We start from the raw sequence: 18,256 nt of genomic DNA on the forward strand, positions 1-18,256 counted from the left end.
GGTCAGCCAATCTGGGTGTTGCTGACGTGGCGGCGCGGCCCCGACGATCTCCCCACCCCCCCAGCTCGCTCGGGAAGGGAGGGGCTGGGGGTTACGCCCCCTCCCCCAACACAGCTTCAGTTTCCCGGGGGGGTGACACCCCGGATTACATTCTCTTCCCCCCTCCCCCCGCACCAAGCCAAGGGGAACGTTGGCATCCCCCGGGAAGATTCCAGGTTCCAGGTGAGAAGGGGCCCTTGGGGGGCGGGGATGTTGTTAGTCATTTAAAGGCTTAACCAATGGTGGGGAGTCCGGGGGGGGAATTCTTGGGGTTCAGAGAAAAACCTGAGGGTGGGAGGGTTTGTCCTTCAAACAGTTTACAGCCAATGGGAGCGTGGAAGGGGGGCGAGCAGGAGAGGGCCCCTCAGATGGGGGAGGGGAATGGCCAACCTCATGCCTCCATACCAATTGGAGGGCAAAGGGGCGTGGGGGCGGTGTGTCCCCCCATTCCATTCGTCCCTTGGGGGTAGAGGAGTCCGGAGCCAGGTGAGGTTTCCTTTTGGCGGCAGGAGGGAGGGGTGATCTAGTCGGCTGAGGAGTGGGAGTGGTGTCTGTATTTCCTACTCTTGAATGTGAGTGTGCAACCCAGGTTGTGAACTGAGATTGTTCCCGGGCGCCCACTCCCTTTCTCCCCAGAGACTCTGGAAGGAGCATTTCTGTGCTTTTGTGTCAGCGGTAGGAAGCTCGCAGTCATCACATGGCATGCTGGAGGTTACGCTTCGAATCGCTTATCGAATTCGTGTGCATTCACGTGGACAGGGCCTGTGGAGCCTTCTGTACAAACCTTCGTTACCTCGGTGGGGTCTTAGCTCATTTCGTGTTACCCCAGGCTGGGGAGGGCTTACAAGCTGAAAGCTTGGGGTTCGCTTGGGAACAGAGACCAAGCCCAAGGTGGGTGCTGGGTGGGCTGTAGAAAGCGTGGTCTGAGACAGGAGGGAGTGAGGCTTAGGACCTGGAATGATTTCACAGCTTACAAGGTTTCGGGTTTCTCCAGGGTGGCGTCTTTTGCCTCCTTCATCCCCTCCCCCATTCCTGAACAGTTCTCTCCTTGTGTACTGCGGGGGAGGGAACGGAAAGGAGGGAAGAGTTACTTTTCCAAATTCCTAACTAGCTGTTAGCCTCCCGTGTGACTCATGTGGGGGAAGGGAGGTTTGGGAGGGAGTAGGGAGCAGTGATTTTCCGGAATGCAGGAAAGTAAGCCAGAGTAAGGTCTGGCAGCCCTTTCGCTTTCGAAGACCCAGCATTTTCGCGACCTCCTAAATTTTTTTTCCCGGCCGGCCCCCTAATGGGCCTCTGCAAACTTGCAAGGCCTCGGGCGGAGAGCTGTAGGTTTAGGAGGCTCGGCCACTAGGGGGAGGGGGTGGGGGGAGGGGAGAAGGCCTCAGCAAAGTTGCTGTGTCATTGCCCCCCCTGCTGCAGCCACCCGCGCCAACCTGCATGTACTTTTGGGGCCGAAGCCTGATCCCTGCGTGGGGGAGGGCGGTAGTGATAGGGGAAGAGGCTTCCTTCCCGGTGTGCACGTCCCCCGCAGGGTTTGCCCGACTCGGGTGGTCGAGAAGACGTGAGATTGGCGGCCATTTTAGACGCAGTAACCGAGGTTAGGGCTCAAGAGGGGCGAAAGGAGGGAGGGTGATGTGGTTGGAGCGCAAGGACCCAGGCCCTCACGAGTCCTTCCGGGATGGGGGGAATCTTATGTTCGATGATTTACATTAATTTCCTTTGTCAGATATGCAGTCTGTTTTCTATCTTGGTATCCAGAGAAGGAGATGCAGGGAGAGGGAGACCTCCCGCTAAAGCCCAGGTTGGGGATAATTCTTTGACTCTCCCATTAGGGGAGGAGGGGCGGGAGGAGGGGCGTGGGCCCAGAGATGGCTTGAGAGATCCTGGCCTGGTTGTATTGAGTCTTTACTCATACATAGTCTAACCCTATTCAGGTAACAAGATTTTGGGGAAGACTTAATGAGTAGGTTGGGGGAGGGGGCGAGACTGAGCTCCCAAAATGGCTCCTGCCCCTCCTCGGAGGCGGACGGCCCGGGGGGAGGGGAGGAGGGGAGAGAAGGAGGGGGAGGGCTAGTCTAAGCTGCAGCCGCCGCCTCCTCCGCTCGCCCTCCTCCCTGGCGCTGACCGATGGACCAGCCGCTCCGTGGGGAGGACTACGGACCCTGGTGGGGGGATGGGGGGCCCTGCCGCCCCCGAGGCGGAGGGATCCTAAGAGGGGGGTTCGGGCCTGCCCTCGGGGTGGGGGAGGGCCGGGAGCTTGGGGAAAGGTCTGAGCTCGCCAGGAGGGGGAGGGTGTTCACCCTGATTCGCCCCTAGCAGGACTTGTTTTTTCCGCTCTGAACCAGACACCGGAAAGAAGTTTGGGGAGGAGATGGGTTTCATTTTATAGAGAATATGGGTATGTTTCGAGATTTTGCTCCTACTTTAGGGCTGCCGGAATTTTGTCGACCAGGCAGATACTTTTTGGGTAACTGAAGGTATGAGCAGGGACGGATTGCAGAGGTGCTTGGGTGCAAGTTTTGGGAACGTATCCTAGATTCGGTTGTCTTGTTGGTAAGCCTTTGGGAGTTCGCTGATTCTGAGTTTTGCCTTTGTCTTCCGATTATTTGACCTGGGGAAAGACGGGGAGGATTTTAAGACTGCGGCAAGCCTGTATTTTTGGTTGTGGAGTATGAAAATGTTAGATCCCTCCATGGCTACGTTCGGGAGCCCTTAGTTATCTGCTAGAGTAGCAGGCCGCGGCTTCTAAGATGGCGTCTTCTTCCTCTTTTCAGATTCTTCACTGCAGCGGCCTCTCTGCTGAGAACAACAACCCGCCAGGCGTCCTGCGGCCACACCCTGGCGGGCCCAGGCTGGCTACGCCCACGCGGCCCCCTCCAGTCCTGTTGGTGTGGCCAATGGAGGAGCTACGAATGGCACGACCTGCCCGAGCTTGGCAGTCGCCGGTCACACCGGGCTCGGACGCCTGGGAAGACTTTGTTGGAAGGGGAGGCGGGGAGAGGGTGCTGCACCCATGCCAACCTCTCTCTTTCCCTGGAGTCGCCGAACCACAGCGCAGCCAATTGGCTCAAAGATGTGGCGGGTTGCCGGTTCCCTATGGGTCTATGCGGCACTCTTCTGCCTAGTGACTGACACCTTGGAAATGAAGCTTATGACGTCATCGCTCCAGTCAACCAATAGAAAACGCTCCCGCGGAGAGGTGTTCCTCCCCTTTCAACTCTGCTTCTTCACGCGCGTGAGCGAGCGTGCGCGCGCGGAGGGGGTGGGGGAAATCTCGAGCACGGTGGCGCGCATGAGCGGCGAGGCTCCTCCTCCCTGCCTATATATAAAGGGCTGGCGCGGGGCTCGGCGGCGCCATTTCGCGCTGGAGTGGAGCAGCCTCTAGAACGAGCTGGAGGATTCTGCCTACTGATAGAGAGCGTTCGAGTCGTCGGGGGCCGCCATTGCAATCCACGTCCATCCGTTTGGAAATGGCCTTCGTCTCGGCCTATGACCGGCCCCGGCGGACAGTACAGACCCCATAGAAGCCCCCGACGCTCCCCTTTTTCGGGCCCCGCCCAATCCTCGGAGTCTGTCCACCCCCTCTACTCCGCCCTCAAGAGGATTTCAAAGATGGAGGCGGCGGCTCCCTAAACCACTTTTCGTGTTCATCCGCCTCCATCCGAGATCGAAACGGGACCTCGTCCGCTGCGGGCAGTCCCAGCAGGAAGAGGGGATCCTTGCAGATCAACAGCGGGCAGTATTGACGACGGTGTCCGGGATTGGGGGCCGTCCTAGTGTTTGAGGAGTCCGTCCCCCCTCGCTCGCCCGCCTCTGCTGAGGCCGCCGCCATTTTCTCGCTGTCCGCCTCCCGCGGAGCGCGCCAAGCTGCTGGGAGCTCTCCGAGAAGCAGCGGAGAAGACTTGCTTTCGCGCCGGCCCGGTGGGGGGGGGGTGTCGCCTGGAGGGCCAAGGGCAGCGGCCCTCCACCCCTCCCCGACTTCCCGGGTTATGCTGGACCGGGAGGTAAGGGGAACCGAGGCCACCCGGACTTTCCGCGGCTGAGGGCAGCGCCGGTTCCCCGTGGTCAAGATGCTGCAAAACGTGACTCCCCACAGCAAGTACGTCTCTGCGATCCGCGTGTGGGAGGAGACGTTGGGAGGGTTATGGCGCGGGGATGTGGGACATCGGGTTCGGAGGGAGGACAGAACCGGCTCGGGTGCGTTGCTGTTCCGCGGCGCGACTGTTGGCTCTCGGGGGCTCGCGGAGGGGGTTGGGTGACGGTTTTGGAACGGCGGTAGAGGGCCAGATACTGCGTATGGAGGGAGTACAGGTTGTCAATTTATGCGTTACTTTTCCCGCCGTGATTCAGTCGTCTTCTAGTCGGACAGAGCTGGGTTGGCGGAGGAATGTAATGGGAGAAGACGGCATTGAGTGGGTAGCCGGTCCTGCGGGTGGAGGGTCCGGCGTCTAGCAACGGTTTGTCATAGGTCTTCTAGGGGGGTTCGTGGCCCCATCTAGCACCTTATAGGGTTGTCATGGCGATAGAGCCTCAGCCTGGCTACGGAGGTTCCCAGAGTCGGGTAGAGAGATTACTTTTAGCCTGTGGGTTTGTGTGTCCGGGCTAGGGCATTAAGTTCTTGATTGTCTTTCAGTGACTGAATCAGTTTTGTGTTGGGGGTTTGCGTGCGTTTTGTTTGGAGGGATGTTTTTGATAGCTTTAAGAGTTTCATTCTGGGCAGGAGGGTGGAGCTAAAGATTTTTAGTCCAGCTCTGCGGATGTAAACAATGAGATCTCCGTGTAGTGTCTCTAGTCTTAGGCCCTGGGAAACACCTGGTTCTGAGGAGTACCAGAGAGAACATAAGTTTGAACCAGTCTTGGTCATTGATTCAAGAGTGTGGTGCTAGAGTGGGAGCCGTTAATCTTATTTTTTGGCGGGTTCGGGGGTGGTCTATCACTACTCGGCTGGAGCTTGCTGACCTTGACTGGGGACTGGGCCGGCTTTATTTTTGAGTCCTTTGGAGGAGACGAATTCGAATAATTTCTGGGGTTGGCAGCTGGGTTGTGCCAGGCGGTGAAGTCAGACAAATGCTCTCTTGTCTCAAAATTTTTTTAAGTTGGTAAGGTTTTCCGTTAGATTTCTGATTCATTCTCTGCTTTAAATTAAGCAGAGCTTGTGGGGAGGATGGTGGTGTGTTTTCTTATGCCCAGATGGATTTTTACGTGTCTCATCAGTATTTTATGAAATCTGCTCCCTATTTTGTTCCCTTCCTCTCTTCCCTGGCTTCCCTCAGGCTCAACCACCATGGCAACCACTTAGCCCCTAGTGAGGAAGAAGCTTGGGGCTTGAGCTGCTCTGCTCCACCCATTTTGTTTAAGTTCCATCCTGTAAAGCTTGTGGTTCTCAGATGCTATGCTGTGCTTTACAAGAAACCATCTTAGGACTTTGTTTTATTTTTAAAGGGAACTACAGATGATAGAGTCTGTCAGAGTCCAGAAGGTGGGATCTGGATAGGTGTACTAAAAACAGGGAAACGGGGGGGAGGCAAGAACAAAAGCTCCACATATTGTTTGGATACTAGTTGTAGTTAAATTTGACTTCTATAAGCTTGATTATTTCTTAAAAATTCCAGGTCTGGATTTATTGTGTATGTAGTGTAAGTGGCACTTATGATTTCTGTGAAATTACCACATCTAATTATGTTTCCCGTTTCACAGGCTCCCTGGGGAGGGGAATGCAGGGTTACTGGGGCTGGGCCCAGAGGCAGCAGCTCCAGGGAAGAGGATTCGAAAGCCCTCTCTGTTGTATGAGGGATTTGAGAGCCCCACAATGGCTTCAGTGCCGGCTTTACAACTGACCCCTGCCAACCCACCACCCCCGGAGGTGTCCAATCCCAAAAAGCCAGGACGGGTTACCAACCAGCTGCAATATCTGCACAAGGTGGTTATGAAGGCGCTGTGGAAACATCAGTTTGCATGGCCCTTCAGGCAGCCTGTGGATGCCGTCAAATTGGGTCTGCCGGTGAGTAGGCATATTGGAGTGGGGAGGTATTGGGAATGAAGAATGTGTGTGAGTGGAGGTGGGCTGCTTAGTATAGGTGCTGCGGCCCCTAGGGACTTCCCATCTCTTCCCCCGTAGGGCAGATAGCCACCAGATTTCTGGATTCTTGGCCCTTTGTGATTATTGATCCAACCGCTTGCTATCTTGGCATCTCTCATTGTGCCCTCCATGTGTCCTTCCTTAACTTTTGTGCCCTGGCTCCATTTTACAGATTCCCACCCCAGGTTGGGAGAGGACCACGGTGGCCAAAATTCTTAGCTTCTTCCTCTCCCTCATGCAGCCCATGGATAGCCAGCCCCAGAGGTAATGTCACAGGATGGGAAACCTTGCAGAGCGGATGGGAGGTGGGTGGTTAGAGAAAGGCACCAGGGGCCTCCCAACGGGTGTTAAGAATCCCATTCCTTTTTTTTTTTTTTTTTTTTTTTTTTGTCCTTAGTTTAATTGGGGCCGCAGTATAGGGACTACACAAGACACATAGGGGGTGTGTATGTGCGTGTGTGTTTGCTGGGGTCAGTAGTTTAGGAAAAATGGCATTTATTTTTCAGTGGTTCTGATAAGTCTTTCTTTCTTTAGGACTATCACAAAATTATAAAACAGCCTATGGATATGGGTACTATTAAGAGGAGACTTGAAAACAACTATTACTGGGCTGCCTCAGAGTGTATGCAGGATTTTAACACCATGTTCACCAATTGTTACATCTACAACAAGGTGAGTTTTTCTGTGTGGGTTCATTAGTAGATGAAGAGAGACCGTGCTTCTGTTGCTGCTAGATATTTTGTTGGTATAATGTTTGAAGGTGTTCTCAAAGTGGGTTGGATCCAGAAAATCTGAGCTCCAAGGGATACCACTCAACAGCGATGTGGCTTCAGAGATTTGGAGTTAAAGGTTATTTAAGTAGAACATTTTCATATTTGGGGATGGTGGCCCTGTTTCTCAAGAGAAATCTAGAGAGAGCTGAGTAGAGCAGAATGTATTCTTGACAGTTTCATTCTCTTACTTTGAACTTCTTTCTTTATTGCATTTTGAGGGACAATTAGGGGAGGACATGGAACTAAGTGGCCCAGTATAGGTAATTTTCAGTACTTGATGACAAAGTTGTCTGAGGGGGTGGTGGTGATACTTGGGACTAGGAACTCCTCAGAGAAAAATGTTTTGTCTGCCTTTAGCTGGCATTTGAATCTTGTTTTGTGTTTTCTGTAGCCCACTGATGATATTGTCCTAATGGCACAAACATTGGAAAAGATCTTCCTACAGAAAGTGGCATCGATGCCACAAGAAGAACAAGAGCTCGTGGTGACCATCCCTAAGAACAGCCACAAGAAGGGGGCCAAACTGGCAGGTAGGAAGAGCTACAGTTTTTCTAATGGAGACAAGATGGGGAGGGTAATAGAACTAACCTTTTTTTTTCCTCCCCCCTTTTTTTCCAGCACTCCAGGGCAGCATCACCAGTGCCCATCAGGTGCCTGCTGTTTCTTCTGTGTCTCACACAGCCCTATATACTCCACCACCTGAGATACCTACCACTGTCCTCAACATTCCCCACCCGTCAGTCATCTCTTCTCCCCTTCTCAAGACCTTACACTCTGCTGGACCCCCGCTCCTTGCTGTCTCTGCAGCTCCCCCAGCCCAGCCCCTTGCCAAGGTACTGATGGGTGGATTTCTTTTGGGCAGTGGGAAGGGCAAGGTCTTGGATGAGGTGGACCCTAAAAGGATCGCATCTTGTTTTTCTCTGCAGAAAAAAGGCGTAAAGCGGAAAGCAGATACCACCACGCCTACCCCTACAGCCATCCTGGCTCCGGGTTCCCCAGCTAGCCCCCCTGGGAGTCTTGAGCCCAAGGCAGCACGTCTTCCCCCTATGCGTAGAGAGAGTGGCCGCCCCATCAAGCCCCCACGCAAAGACTTGCCTGACTCTCAGCAGCAACACCAGAGCTCCAAGAAAGGAAAGCTATCAGAACAGTTAAAACATTGCAATGGCATTTTAAAAGAGTTGCTCTCTAAGAAGCATGCTGCCTATGCCTGGCCTTTCTATAAACCAGTGGACGCTTCTGCTCTTGGCCTGCATGACTACCATGACATCATTAAGCACCCCATGGACCTCAGCACTGTCAAGGTACCCACTGCATGGGGCAGATGGGATGCTCAGGCAGTGATTGGAACTTTGGGTTCAATAAAACAATCAGTCACTTCTTATGGGCACACGGCAATCTTGATTCTTGGTATTTTATTTTTACGAAACGGTAATGGGACAGAAGGTTAAGTACTTAACAATTGAGTCTGTATTTTTTGGAGTTTGAAACTGTATGGTGAGTTTTGTTTTCAGAGCAATAACTACTCATGTATGTTTAAGTTCTGCTTACTGGGAGCATTGGGTTAGGGGAGTAAGGGGTTGGAAGGATAGTCAGAGGCCACCCACCCCTATCACTTAGAAATGGTTTTTTTTTCTAGACGTAGATATTTCTTCAACCCACCCAAATTCCTTTGACTTCAAACTTGAACCCCAGGGCATAGATCTTTAAGGTCATCCCTACTGTGCTCTCAAGAGAGGGCTACTCTTGCGGTGTCTGGGGTTGGCAGGGAAAGGTGAGTCTCCCTGCCTGTGCAGCTTCTGATGCTGCCTCCTTCTGCAGCGGAAGATGGAGAATCGTGATTACCGGGATGCACAGGAGTTTGCTGCTGATGTGCGGCTTATGTTCTCCAACTGCTATAAGTACAATCCCCCAGACCACGATGTTGTGGCCATGGCACGAAAGCTACAGGTGAGTGTCAGAGTTGGAATTTGAAGACCAAATGGGTCTGGGTAGAGAGGTTTTGTTCTTTGCTATACCACCTTATTGCAAGGATCTCCTAGTATGCATGGTTGTAAATTAGAGCTGTACTATACCACCAGGTGGCTGGGTGTAATCGGGGCAGTGTTGACTAGCATGGTTCTGAAGGTGTGTGTCTTCCTAGGATGTGTTTGAGTTCCGTTATGCCAAGATGCCAGATGAACCACTGGAACCAGGGCCTTTACCAGTCTCTACTGCCTTGCCACCTGGGTTGGCCAAATCGTCTTCAGAGTCCTCCAGCGAGGAAAGCAGCAGTGAGAGCTCTTCTGAGGAAGAAGAGGAAGAAGACGAGGATGAAGAGGAAGAAGAAGAGAGTGAAAGCTCTGACTCTGAGGAAGAAAGGGCTCATAGATTGGCTGAACTACAGGAACAGGTATTTTGTCACTTAGTTTTATTTTGTAAAGTGGTCATGCCTTGTCTTTGCCCTATTTTTCTCATTATATAGCTGATTCTTTTGTTTCCAGCTTCGAGCAGTACATGAACAACTGGCTGCCCTGTCCCAAGGCCCAATATCCAAGCCAAAGCGGAAGAGAGAAAAAAAAGAGAAAAAGAAGAAACGGAAGGCAGAGAAGCATCGAGGCCGAGCTGGGGTTGATGAAGATGACAAGGGACCTCGGGCACCCCGTCCATCTCAGCCCAAGAAGTCCAAGAAAGCAAGTGGCAGTGGGGGTGGCAGTGCTGCTGCACTAGGCCCCCCTGGCTTTGGACCTTCTGGAGGAAGTGGCACCAAGTAAGTTCTAAGAGGTTAGGAAGCAGAGACGAACTTGGCTATTATTACACAGCGTCCAGGGGGAGAATGGTTTCTCTCAGTCCTTGCAAAGTTTTCTCTAAACTAGAGATCAGCAAACGTTTTCTGTAATTGGCTAGGTAACAAACACTTGATTTTGAGAACCGTAGAGCTTCTCAAAGTTACTCAACTCTGGTGAGGTAGTGTGAAAGCAGCTGTAGAGCTTGTGGAAGCATGGGTAGGATTATTCCAATAAAACTTACACAGAAACTAGTGGCAAGCCACATTTGTCCCCTAGTTTGTCTATCCCTTCTGTCTGCACCAATAAATCTGTACAGTTTGTCTTGTGTTTTCCATGATGGGGTGGGTTAGAGTCTTTCAGGGAGCAAAAAGATGGACTCAGGCCATTATACCAGTGTCTAGTTCTCAAAGCCTAAATAGATAGTAAGTGCTTAGCATGTGAGAAGGTCTGTTCTGAGGAGTGTTTGTAGTATCTCCTCTCCAGTTGGCTCACCCATTTACCTTACAGGAAAACCGAAGCATTACTCTGGCAGGAAATTCAGATTACTGGATTAAACAGTGGGAATGTGTTGGGAGAGGTTAGTGATGCTTCCCTGACAAAAATTTTTTTGCCTATAGACTGCCCAAAAAGGCCGCAAAGACAGCCCCACCTGCCCTGCCTACAGGCTATGATTCAGAGGAGGAGGAAGAAAGCAGACCCATGAGTTATGATGAAAAGCGGCAGTTGAGTTTGGACATCAACAAATTACCTGGGGAGAAACTTGGCCGAGTTGTGCACATAATCCAGGCCAGGGAGCCTTCTTTGCGTGACTCAAACCCAGAAGAGATTGAGATTGATTTTGAAACCCTCAAGCCATCCACGCTTCGAGAGCTTGAGCGCTATGTTCTCTCCTGTCTACGAAAGAAACCTCGGAAGCCCTATAGTGAGTATGAAGTGACTTTCCCCACATCAGTCCAGCAGTCCCTGAGCAGTTCTGGCGACAGTTTAGAAAGGGGTAGTAGGGTGTGTTTGATGCTCTCCTGATTGTCAGCTCCTGGGGCAGAGGGATACATGGTGGTTAACAGGTACAATGAAACTATACGCTTATGGCAGTCTTAGACTTGAAATGTTTGATTTTTTAGCCATTAAGAAACCTGTGGGAAAGACAAAGGAGGAGCTGGCTTTGGAAAAGAAGCGGGAACTAGAAAAGCGGTTACAAGATGTTAGCGGGCAGCTCAATTCCACCAAAAAGCCCCCCAAGAAAGGTGAGTACCCTGTAAGCTACTACAAATTAACTACATCCCCCTCTCTTGATTCTTTCCTTGACAAATGGAGATCAGATTTGTACAGCTTTAACCTTCAACCTTGTTCTGCAGCAAGTGAGAAAACCGAGTCCTCGTCGGCACAGCAAGTAGCAGTGTCACGCCTCAGTGCTTCCAGCTCCAGCTCCGATTCCAGCTCCTCCTCTTCATCATCCTCTTCTTCAGACACCAGTGATTCAGACTCAGGCTAAGGGGCCAGGCCAGATGGGGCAGGAGGCTCCGCAGGACCGGACCCCTAGACCACCCTGCCCTGCCCCTTCCTCCCCTTGCTGTGACACTTCCTCATCTCATCCCCCCTCCCCCCACTGTAGGAGAGCTGGCTCTACAGGGGGGAGGGGTGCAGGGACATTTACTGAAGGAGGGACTTAAATGGACAAAATAAGATTGAGTTCCCAGCCCCATTGAGAGTGACCTCTTGGGCATAGAGCCCCCATTCAAAATGACTGGGGCGGGGCAGGGGTACAGGGTGGGAGTGAGCAAAGGCCCTGATAACAGGGTTACCTGAGGCCATGGCTGCCCTGTTCACTTGTAAAAGCCCTGTTTTGAGGTTGTTTGTTTTAATTTATTTTAAGCTAGGTAAGGCTGAGGAGTATGGGGCCCTGGTCCCCTCAGCCTCCATGGGGAGGGAAGAAGGGGGAGCTCTTTTTTTACGTTGACTTTTTTTTTCTACTCTGTTTTCCCTTTTCCTTCTGCTCCATTTGGGGCCCCTGGGGGTTTCAGTCATCTCCCCATTTGGTCCCCTGGATTGTCTTTCTTTGTCTGTTGATTCTAACTTGTAAATAAAGAAAATATTATTCAAATTTTGAGTTACCTTAATAACATTTGCTTTGTAGTGTTTTAAAAGGAACATAATAAAATTTTGAGGAAAATAGTCCTGAAGTGAGAAAAGATGAGCTCTTAGTTGGGTTGTTGTCTTAGTTTTTAAACCAGTAGGCTGTTGCTGTGGTGATAAAATGTAAGTTCACCTGCTTTATAAAATGAATCCTTCAAAATAACCTTGGTTTGCTCTGGTTTGGGGGTGGTTTTGTTTTGTTTTAGATCTATTTATTTAAGAGAGCACAAGTGGAGGGAGAGGCTGAGCACGGAGCCTGACTTGGGCTCGATTTCGAAACCCTGAGATCACAACCTGAGCAGAAACCAACGTATGCTTAACTGAACCACCCAGGCACCGCTGCTCCGGTTTAAATAGAGAAAGTTTAAACACTCTGGTTCGTTGATACCTTAATCAAGTTTAGGACTCAAGACAAGATAGGTTTTTGAGATTTTTCCTGTGTGGATTGTCTCCTGAACATGCTCGTGAAAAGGATGGAAGGTGGCTGACAGGTACTTCTTGTGTTCTGCATCTGAGAAGGCAGTTGTGCTTTCCTTTGTAAGCTTTGGCCTCAAATTCCAGATTTACAGAGCCCTGCAGTTTATTAACAACATAATCCAGCAATTTTTGCCAAATGCAGATCACAAAAACTAACCTCCATAAATGTAACCCCTTGCTGAAGAGAGAAGGGCTGGTACGTGGGTTCTGAAACGGGACTGGCCACAAAAGTATTTTAGCATAGTATGTCAGACCATTGTAGAAAACTTGACCTTTGAAATAAGAGCTGGGAATTGTTAATGTAGAGAAAACTGTCTATTCTGCTCTAAATGTTGCCAGAAACAGGGTGGAATCTGGTTTGGAGATGGAAGATTTTGGAAGCAAGAATTTAGACTAGCAGGGATTTTCAACCCTTACCATGTATTAGGGCTCCAGTAAAGCTTTTTTAAAATACTGCAATTTCAGCATTTTGTCTTTATGAATTCTCATTAAATTGGGGCCTGGGTAATAACGTTTGAAAGTTCGGGAGATAGTAATGCACAACCAGGGCTGGGAACCACTTGGTAGGTTTTTTGGAAAGCCCTTAACTTGGAAAGAGAAACCTGATTTGGCTTTTGGCCCAACTTAATTGTAGAACTCGGAGTGAATCTTGAACTTTCAGCTCTGATTTTCTTGAGAAAGATGATAGAAAAGGTTTGGAAGGAGCCTGGGTGGCTCAGTCAAGCGTCTGCCTCCAGCTCAGGTCATAACCCTGGGTTCCTGGGATCCAGCCCCTCATCAGGCTCCTTGCTCAGTGGGGTGTCTGCTTCTGCCTCTGCCACTCCCTGCTTGTTCTTTCTCTCAAAATGAAAGAATTGAAAACTTGGACATACTTGTAATAGAATTTGTTGTGGGGGTGGAACAAGAATTGAATGATTACATGTTACAATTTCAGTCAGATGCATGTCTGTATGTCCAGGATTACATCTCATTTCAAAAAATACAAAGTTTGAATTAGTTTGGGAGGAGGCTAGTTACAGAATCTAGTATAACTATAAGTTGAGAACAAATGCTGTAAGAAAAGGCAGCGTAGCCCATCCCCTTGACTGCAGAACAGCAGGAGATGGAAAGAGTGGCTCCGGACCTGCATCACACCTCCCACGCTGCCACACCTGGCCACTTTCAAGTGTACATGGATTTCCTGAGACTCAGTTTTTTGGTAGAGTCCTTGCTGTCATCTCTGACCCTTGCTTTAGCTTGAGCCAGTCTGTCTTTTGATGTACTTTTTCTTTCACTTAGTCGAATTTACTGGTCCAAGCCCCAGCTTTACTCCATCCCATACCCTTTAGGCATGGTAGTAGTTGGGGAGTCCGAGTGCTACTGCTACCTCGATTGAAGTTACTGTCTTCCAAAGTAACCAGTAGCCCGTCAAGCGGGACACAAATGTGGATCCTGTGGGTATCCCTCCCATGCTCTTCCCAGCTCTTGAAACCATGGCTTCCACTGCCTCTTCCTCATGCCATTTTCTCCTCTAATGTCTCCTGCGGGACCTTTTTTATTCAGTCACATTTTATGGAGTTTCCTTGGTTGCCTTTTAACAGATTAGGTCAATAGACCTAGACACTGCTAAGCTCTGCTAAGTCGGGGGTGTGGGGGTAAAGTTAGAGAACAAGCCCTACCCTCATGAAGCCTGCTCTTTGAGTTCTTAATTCTCATGGTACACAGTGCGGATGGTCTCCAAGATGAAGGCATGACTTGGTTTTCTCAGACACTTAATCCTTATTGTATGCCAATGTGTGGATCCCAGTCCCAGCCCCTGCCAACTTTGCTCTTGGATTCCCTGAGGACTATTTTGATTGGAATTATTCTTTGGATCTTGCCCAAAGTAACCTTGAGAGCGGTCTTCCTGAGCAGTGAGAGGGACTGTAGCAGAGCTGGGAAGGGGATGTGGTAATGGTGGTAGGGAACTGATCTGATGTCTCCCAGGATCTCACATCTTTGCTGCTTTCCCCTTTCCTGGATCATAAGTAGTTCGAGCTCTGCAAAATCTCACTTGCTCGTCTCCAGCACTTGATGAGACAGCTTGCTGCCCCCATAGTTTATGTGGGGGGGGGGATTGGTGGGGGGACAGCATTAGTTTTTAATAAAAATTGTATTTCTAGCTCCGCAACATGCAAAGATTTTATGAGCTTTGAGGGTTCTTATCTGAGAGATCTAATATCAGATCTGTTCTGACAGATCTCAGAAAGATGAGTAAGTATGTTGGGCTGTATCCAGGGGGAGGGGGCGTGAACATTGCAGGAAAAATAGTGGAGGTAAGCTGCCAGAATGTAGGTGGTGCTGAAGCAGCAAGAATGAAAGGGAGAGTGCTTCCAGGTAAGGCCAGAAAGGCAGAGCTAGACCAAGGAGAGCATTTAGCCATGATAAGGATTTGAATTTTTATCCTAAAAATTAATTATAGCTCACATTTATTGAGCACTTACTCTGCCAAGGAGTATACGGAGAACAACTCATTTTGTCTTCATTATAGTCCTATGAATTAGGTCTAATCTCCATTTAACAGATGAAGAAATGAGGCGCAGGACAGCTTAAGGAACTTGCCCGAAGTTGCAGCACAGCTAGTGAGTGGGTGGGATTCGAACCCAGCAGTCTGGCTCCAGGAACTATGACCCCAGAATTCCAATACTGTGGGCTGGTGGGGTGCTAGGAGACACATCCTTTGAAAAAATTGCAGTGGAAAGGATCATTTTGGGTTGGTGGGACATTGAGAAGGGATGAAGAGTGATGATTTAAAAAGCAGGTTCTACAGGCGAGGATAGTGGTTTGGAATGGAGAGGCAGCAATGTAGGTGAAGAATAGATACATTTGAAAACCATGTAGGAGATAAAATGGGTGGGACTATTCTCCACACACCGCAGAAGAGGAGAGTTGTAAATATCTCTGTATCCCTTGGAGTCCCAGAGCTTTCCAGTAGTGGAAATTTAGTAGTTTGTTCACTGAAGGAATGCCACCTGGCTGAGGTGGGAGTGAAGGAAAGAGGCAGGCCCACCCCACCCCTACCCCGACCCAGGGCGAGGCACTTGTGCAGAGTCTCAGATGTCTTTGGCGCCACCTGGTGAGCAAGTTACCCATGACTTCCTCACGTCTATTTCAGGTAGCTTTGTGCGTACCCTCCCAACTTTTGGCTCTTCTTTCCTTACTTCCCTATACTTCAACTCTGGAAACATGAGCTTCACTCTTATGACACAGAGGTCCTTATCTGCCTTACCTCTGAAGCATCCCTTGCTCTCTTACTTTTCAGACAGTCCCTCTTAGTCGGCTTCTCAAAAGTCTCTACCTCAGCCTTCCATGAGATGTTGTCGTCTCTCATGTTACCTTCCTTGGTCCCCTTCTCCTTATTTGTACATTTCTAAGCAATTCTACCCATTCTTCTGGAGGCAATTCCCACCCATAAAATCTGTCTCTGGCCAGACCTTGCTCCAAAGTTCCAAGTCTCTTTTCAACTGCCAAATGGCGATGTCCCAGGAGTTCCTAGCACTCAGCACATGTCCAAAAACGATCCCATCTTTTCCCACATATGTGCCTCTGTGAGTTATCTATTTATGTAACAAGCACTGATACAGAACTCACTAATGTGCCAGACACTTACGAGTGCCTTTGCAGGCAAGTCCTCCTCAAAAACTCCAGGAGTTAGGTACCAAGCAAGCACCCTCTTATGGATGAAGAAGCTAACCGAGCAGCCCAGGAAGAGTTCTACAGTAAATGAGCAGCTCAGCCAGGATCATTACTGTACTGCCATTCCCCCAGTTCCTGGAACTGGGGCCTAGTGATCTGCTTAGATTTCTCCGCCTCACTCTCCCCTTCTTTGTTCACCCTTCAAGGCCTGTTGAGCCTTCCTCCATTCCTCTCCCGTCAGCGCCCCCTTCAGGCTGGACTGTCACAACTCTGCTCACCAGTCTTCTGTCCACAGGCTCATTTCCACCGTAACCATCCCCCACACTGTAGCTGCCAGAGAGATCCTTCAGGAAAGAAATCCGATCGTGTTGCTTTTATTACCCTTCAGGTTTAAACTCCTTTGCAAGGCCTCTATCTTACCCTTGTCACGTCTACAAGGTTATATTTCTCATTTGCCCTTCCTTGAACTCTGCTCTCAACTCAGAGCGAAAGATAGGCCTTCCCAGATTCTCCCTGCTGTTTAGCGCCATTGGGCCTTGACACACACTATCCTCTCTGCCTGGAATAGCCTCTTTCCCCAACAGCAAATCCTACATAATCTCCAAGAACAATTTACCTCCACTATAAAGACCTTTCCAACTGTCCTTTCATCCCCTGTGACACACTTTCCGAAGGACTTCGTTGAGCTTCTAACGATGCCCTAGGCCCTCCCCATGTAACCACTCCCCTGCCTCCAGACTCCAGCGGGAGCGTCCAGCATTGAGTTAGAGTGACCTCTCTGTTGTGGCTGTGTTCTTCATCAGCCTTGGAAGGCTCTCCTTATGAACAATTAGACCACTTCAATTTTTCAGTTCACACTTAAGCACTTCCTCCTCAGTTTTGCCCCCTTGTACTTTTATGTCTCTTACAGCTCCTTTGTAAGGCAGGAACTGTGTCTTGTTCTTTACAACTTTAATCTGCCCAGTGCCTGGGGAAACAATTTAAATTTAAGCATAAATGATGGTTACACTACCTCTTGGTCTTTGCATCCATCCCAGGTACCTCAGCACAGATCCCACCAGAAGACTCATCAGCTCTGCCGTGGGGCCAGCGGGCTGGGTGCTGAGGTATGGACGGGTGTATCCTCAAGGTGTGGTAAATGTAGGGTAACCACCCACCCCTGGCTTGTCCAGGATTGATGAGTTTTAGCTATAAATATGGGAAAATCTCAGGCAAATGGGGACAAGTGGTCGCCTCACAAATGGGAGACTTCATCACTTTGGCCATGCAGGGAGATAGTAAGAACTAACATATTCTAGGCATTTTTTATTTTCCAGACCCTATGCTTGTTATGCTATATACATCATCTCCTGATTCTCACAACATTTAATTCATCATTAGATTTTATTATGCCTACATAATAGAAGAGAAAGCAGAGGCTAACAGAGGTATATTAACTGGGCCTGAATCATTGGTTCCAAAGTCCATGTCTTTCTGCTATAGTATGTTGTCTCGGGGCTCCATCAACCACCTTCTTCCCTCATGCCCTGCCCTACTCCCACCATGCCAGGAGCTCTCCCTCCCTGGGGTACCAGGCCTGTCACTTGCAGTGAGGCCTCACATCAGCCTAAGGTGGCCAAGATAAGCATAGCAGACTGTGCAAGTAAGAGGAACTAGCAAACATTTATGCATAAGATTCCTCATGTGTGTTTACCAAACAAGTGCATTGCTACTCTCGTCAGGTAAGCTAATGTTTGATTTGAGGTTGGAGTAGAAAAAGGAATCTATTCTCCAGGGATGAGAATTTTTGCCAGGTGTTGGCTTGAAAGAAGAGAGTTATAAAGTACTCTTCAATCAGTTCAACTTTCAGACCTCAGAGCTGCTGCTATGATTTCCGAGACCGTGAGAATGTAGTAGGGCTCAGTCAATGAATACTTTCTCCTCTTCTGCAGTGTGTAAGTTGGAACTGGCTTCCCCATTGAGGCAGGTTGTAGAGACACGGAGAGTTCCTCCAGAAATGGTTATTACCTATCCTCCTGCCTAGTCTCTGCTTCTCACCCAGAGTTGCTGAAAAAAGGAGATCGTTTCACCCATCCCTCTCCTTCTTTCTCTCAAAAAAATGAAAACAGAAACAAAACCAGTTTTTAAGGTTTTCTAAGTTTGCATGTGTGCTTTTAACTCTAACTCCAGGGAAACGAAAGCTGAAAAGTTACTAATAGGGGGCAAAGAAGGCCTCCATCCCTCTCAGAGAGAAACCTCATGATCTTCAATGGGACACAGAATGATGGTTGTTCTCCCAGATCCATGGTTCCCACAACATTTTGTTTTATTCTCTTGATTTGAGAAAGAACAAGTGC

The 18,256-nt window shown here is 49.6% G+C and overlaps 1 protein-coding gene across 6 annotated transcripts; it reads left to right on the forward strand.

Annotated features, from left to right (window-relative positions):
- The first annotated feature begins 82 nt into the window (after positions 1–82).
- BRD2 (bromodomain containing 2) lies at positions 83–11,757 on the forward strand. 6 transcript variants are annotated; one of them, XM_045795537.2, is made up of 13 exons: positions 83–222; positions 2,814–4,138; positions 5,737–6,040; positions 6,653–6,790; positions 7,283–7,421; positions 7,510–7,724; positions 7,818–8,192; positions 8,710–8,838; positions 9,032–9,280; positions 9,372–9,637; positions 10,274–10,578; positions 10,778–10,900; positions 11,012–11,757. In XM_045795537.2, exons 2-13 carry the CDS (start codon positions 4,110–4,112, stop codon positions 11,146–11,148), a joined length of 2,409 nt encoding a protein of 802 aa, XP_045651493.1. In that variant the 5' UTR covers positions 83–222; positions 2,814–4,109; the 3' UTR covers positions 11,149–11,757. The 6 variants fall into 6 exon arrangements, with proteins under 6 accessions (XP_045651493.1, XP_045651497.1, XP_045651495.1 ...); XM_045795541.2 differs by lacking the exon at positions 83–222 and adding an exon at positions 1,480–1,636; XM_045795539.2 differs by lacking the exon at positions 83–222 and adding an exon at positions 2,060–2,204.
- The last annotated feature ends 6,499 nt before the right edge of the window (positions 11,758–18,256 follow it).

Source organism: Ursus americanus, chromosome 32, assembly GCF_024610735.1.
Source record: "Ursus americanus isolate L20-20 chromosome 32, mUrsAme1.1.p, whole genome shotgun sequence".
NCBI lineage: Eukaryota > Metazoa > Chordata > Mammalia > Carnivora > Ursidae > Ursus > Ursus americanus.

Excerpts from the sequence above, each read along its gene's own strand:
- BRD2 (XM_045795537.2), top strand. The coding sequence starts at position 4,110 with ATGCTGCAAAACGTGACTCCCCACAGCAA. Across the intron at positions 4,139-5,736 it reads AACGTGACTCCCCACAGCAA|GCTCCCTGGGGAGGGGAATG; the intron begins GTACGTCTCTGC and ends CCCGTTTCACAG. Across the intron at positions 9,638-10,273 it reads TCTGGAGGAAGTGGCACCAA|ACTGCCCAAAAAGGCCGCAA; the intron begins GTAAGTTCTAAG and ends TTTTGCCTATAG.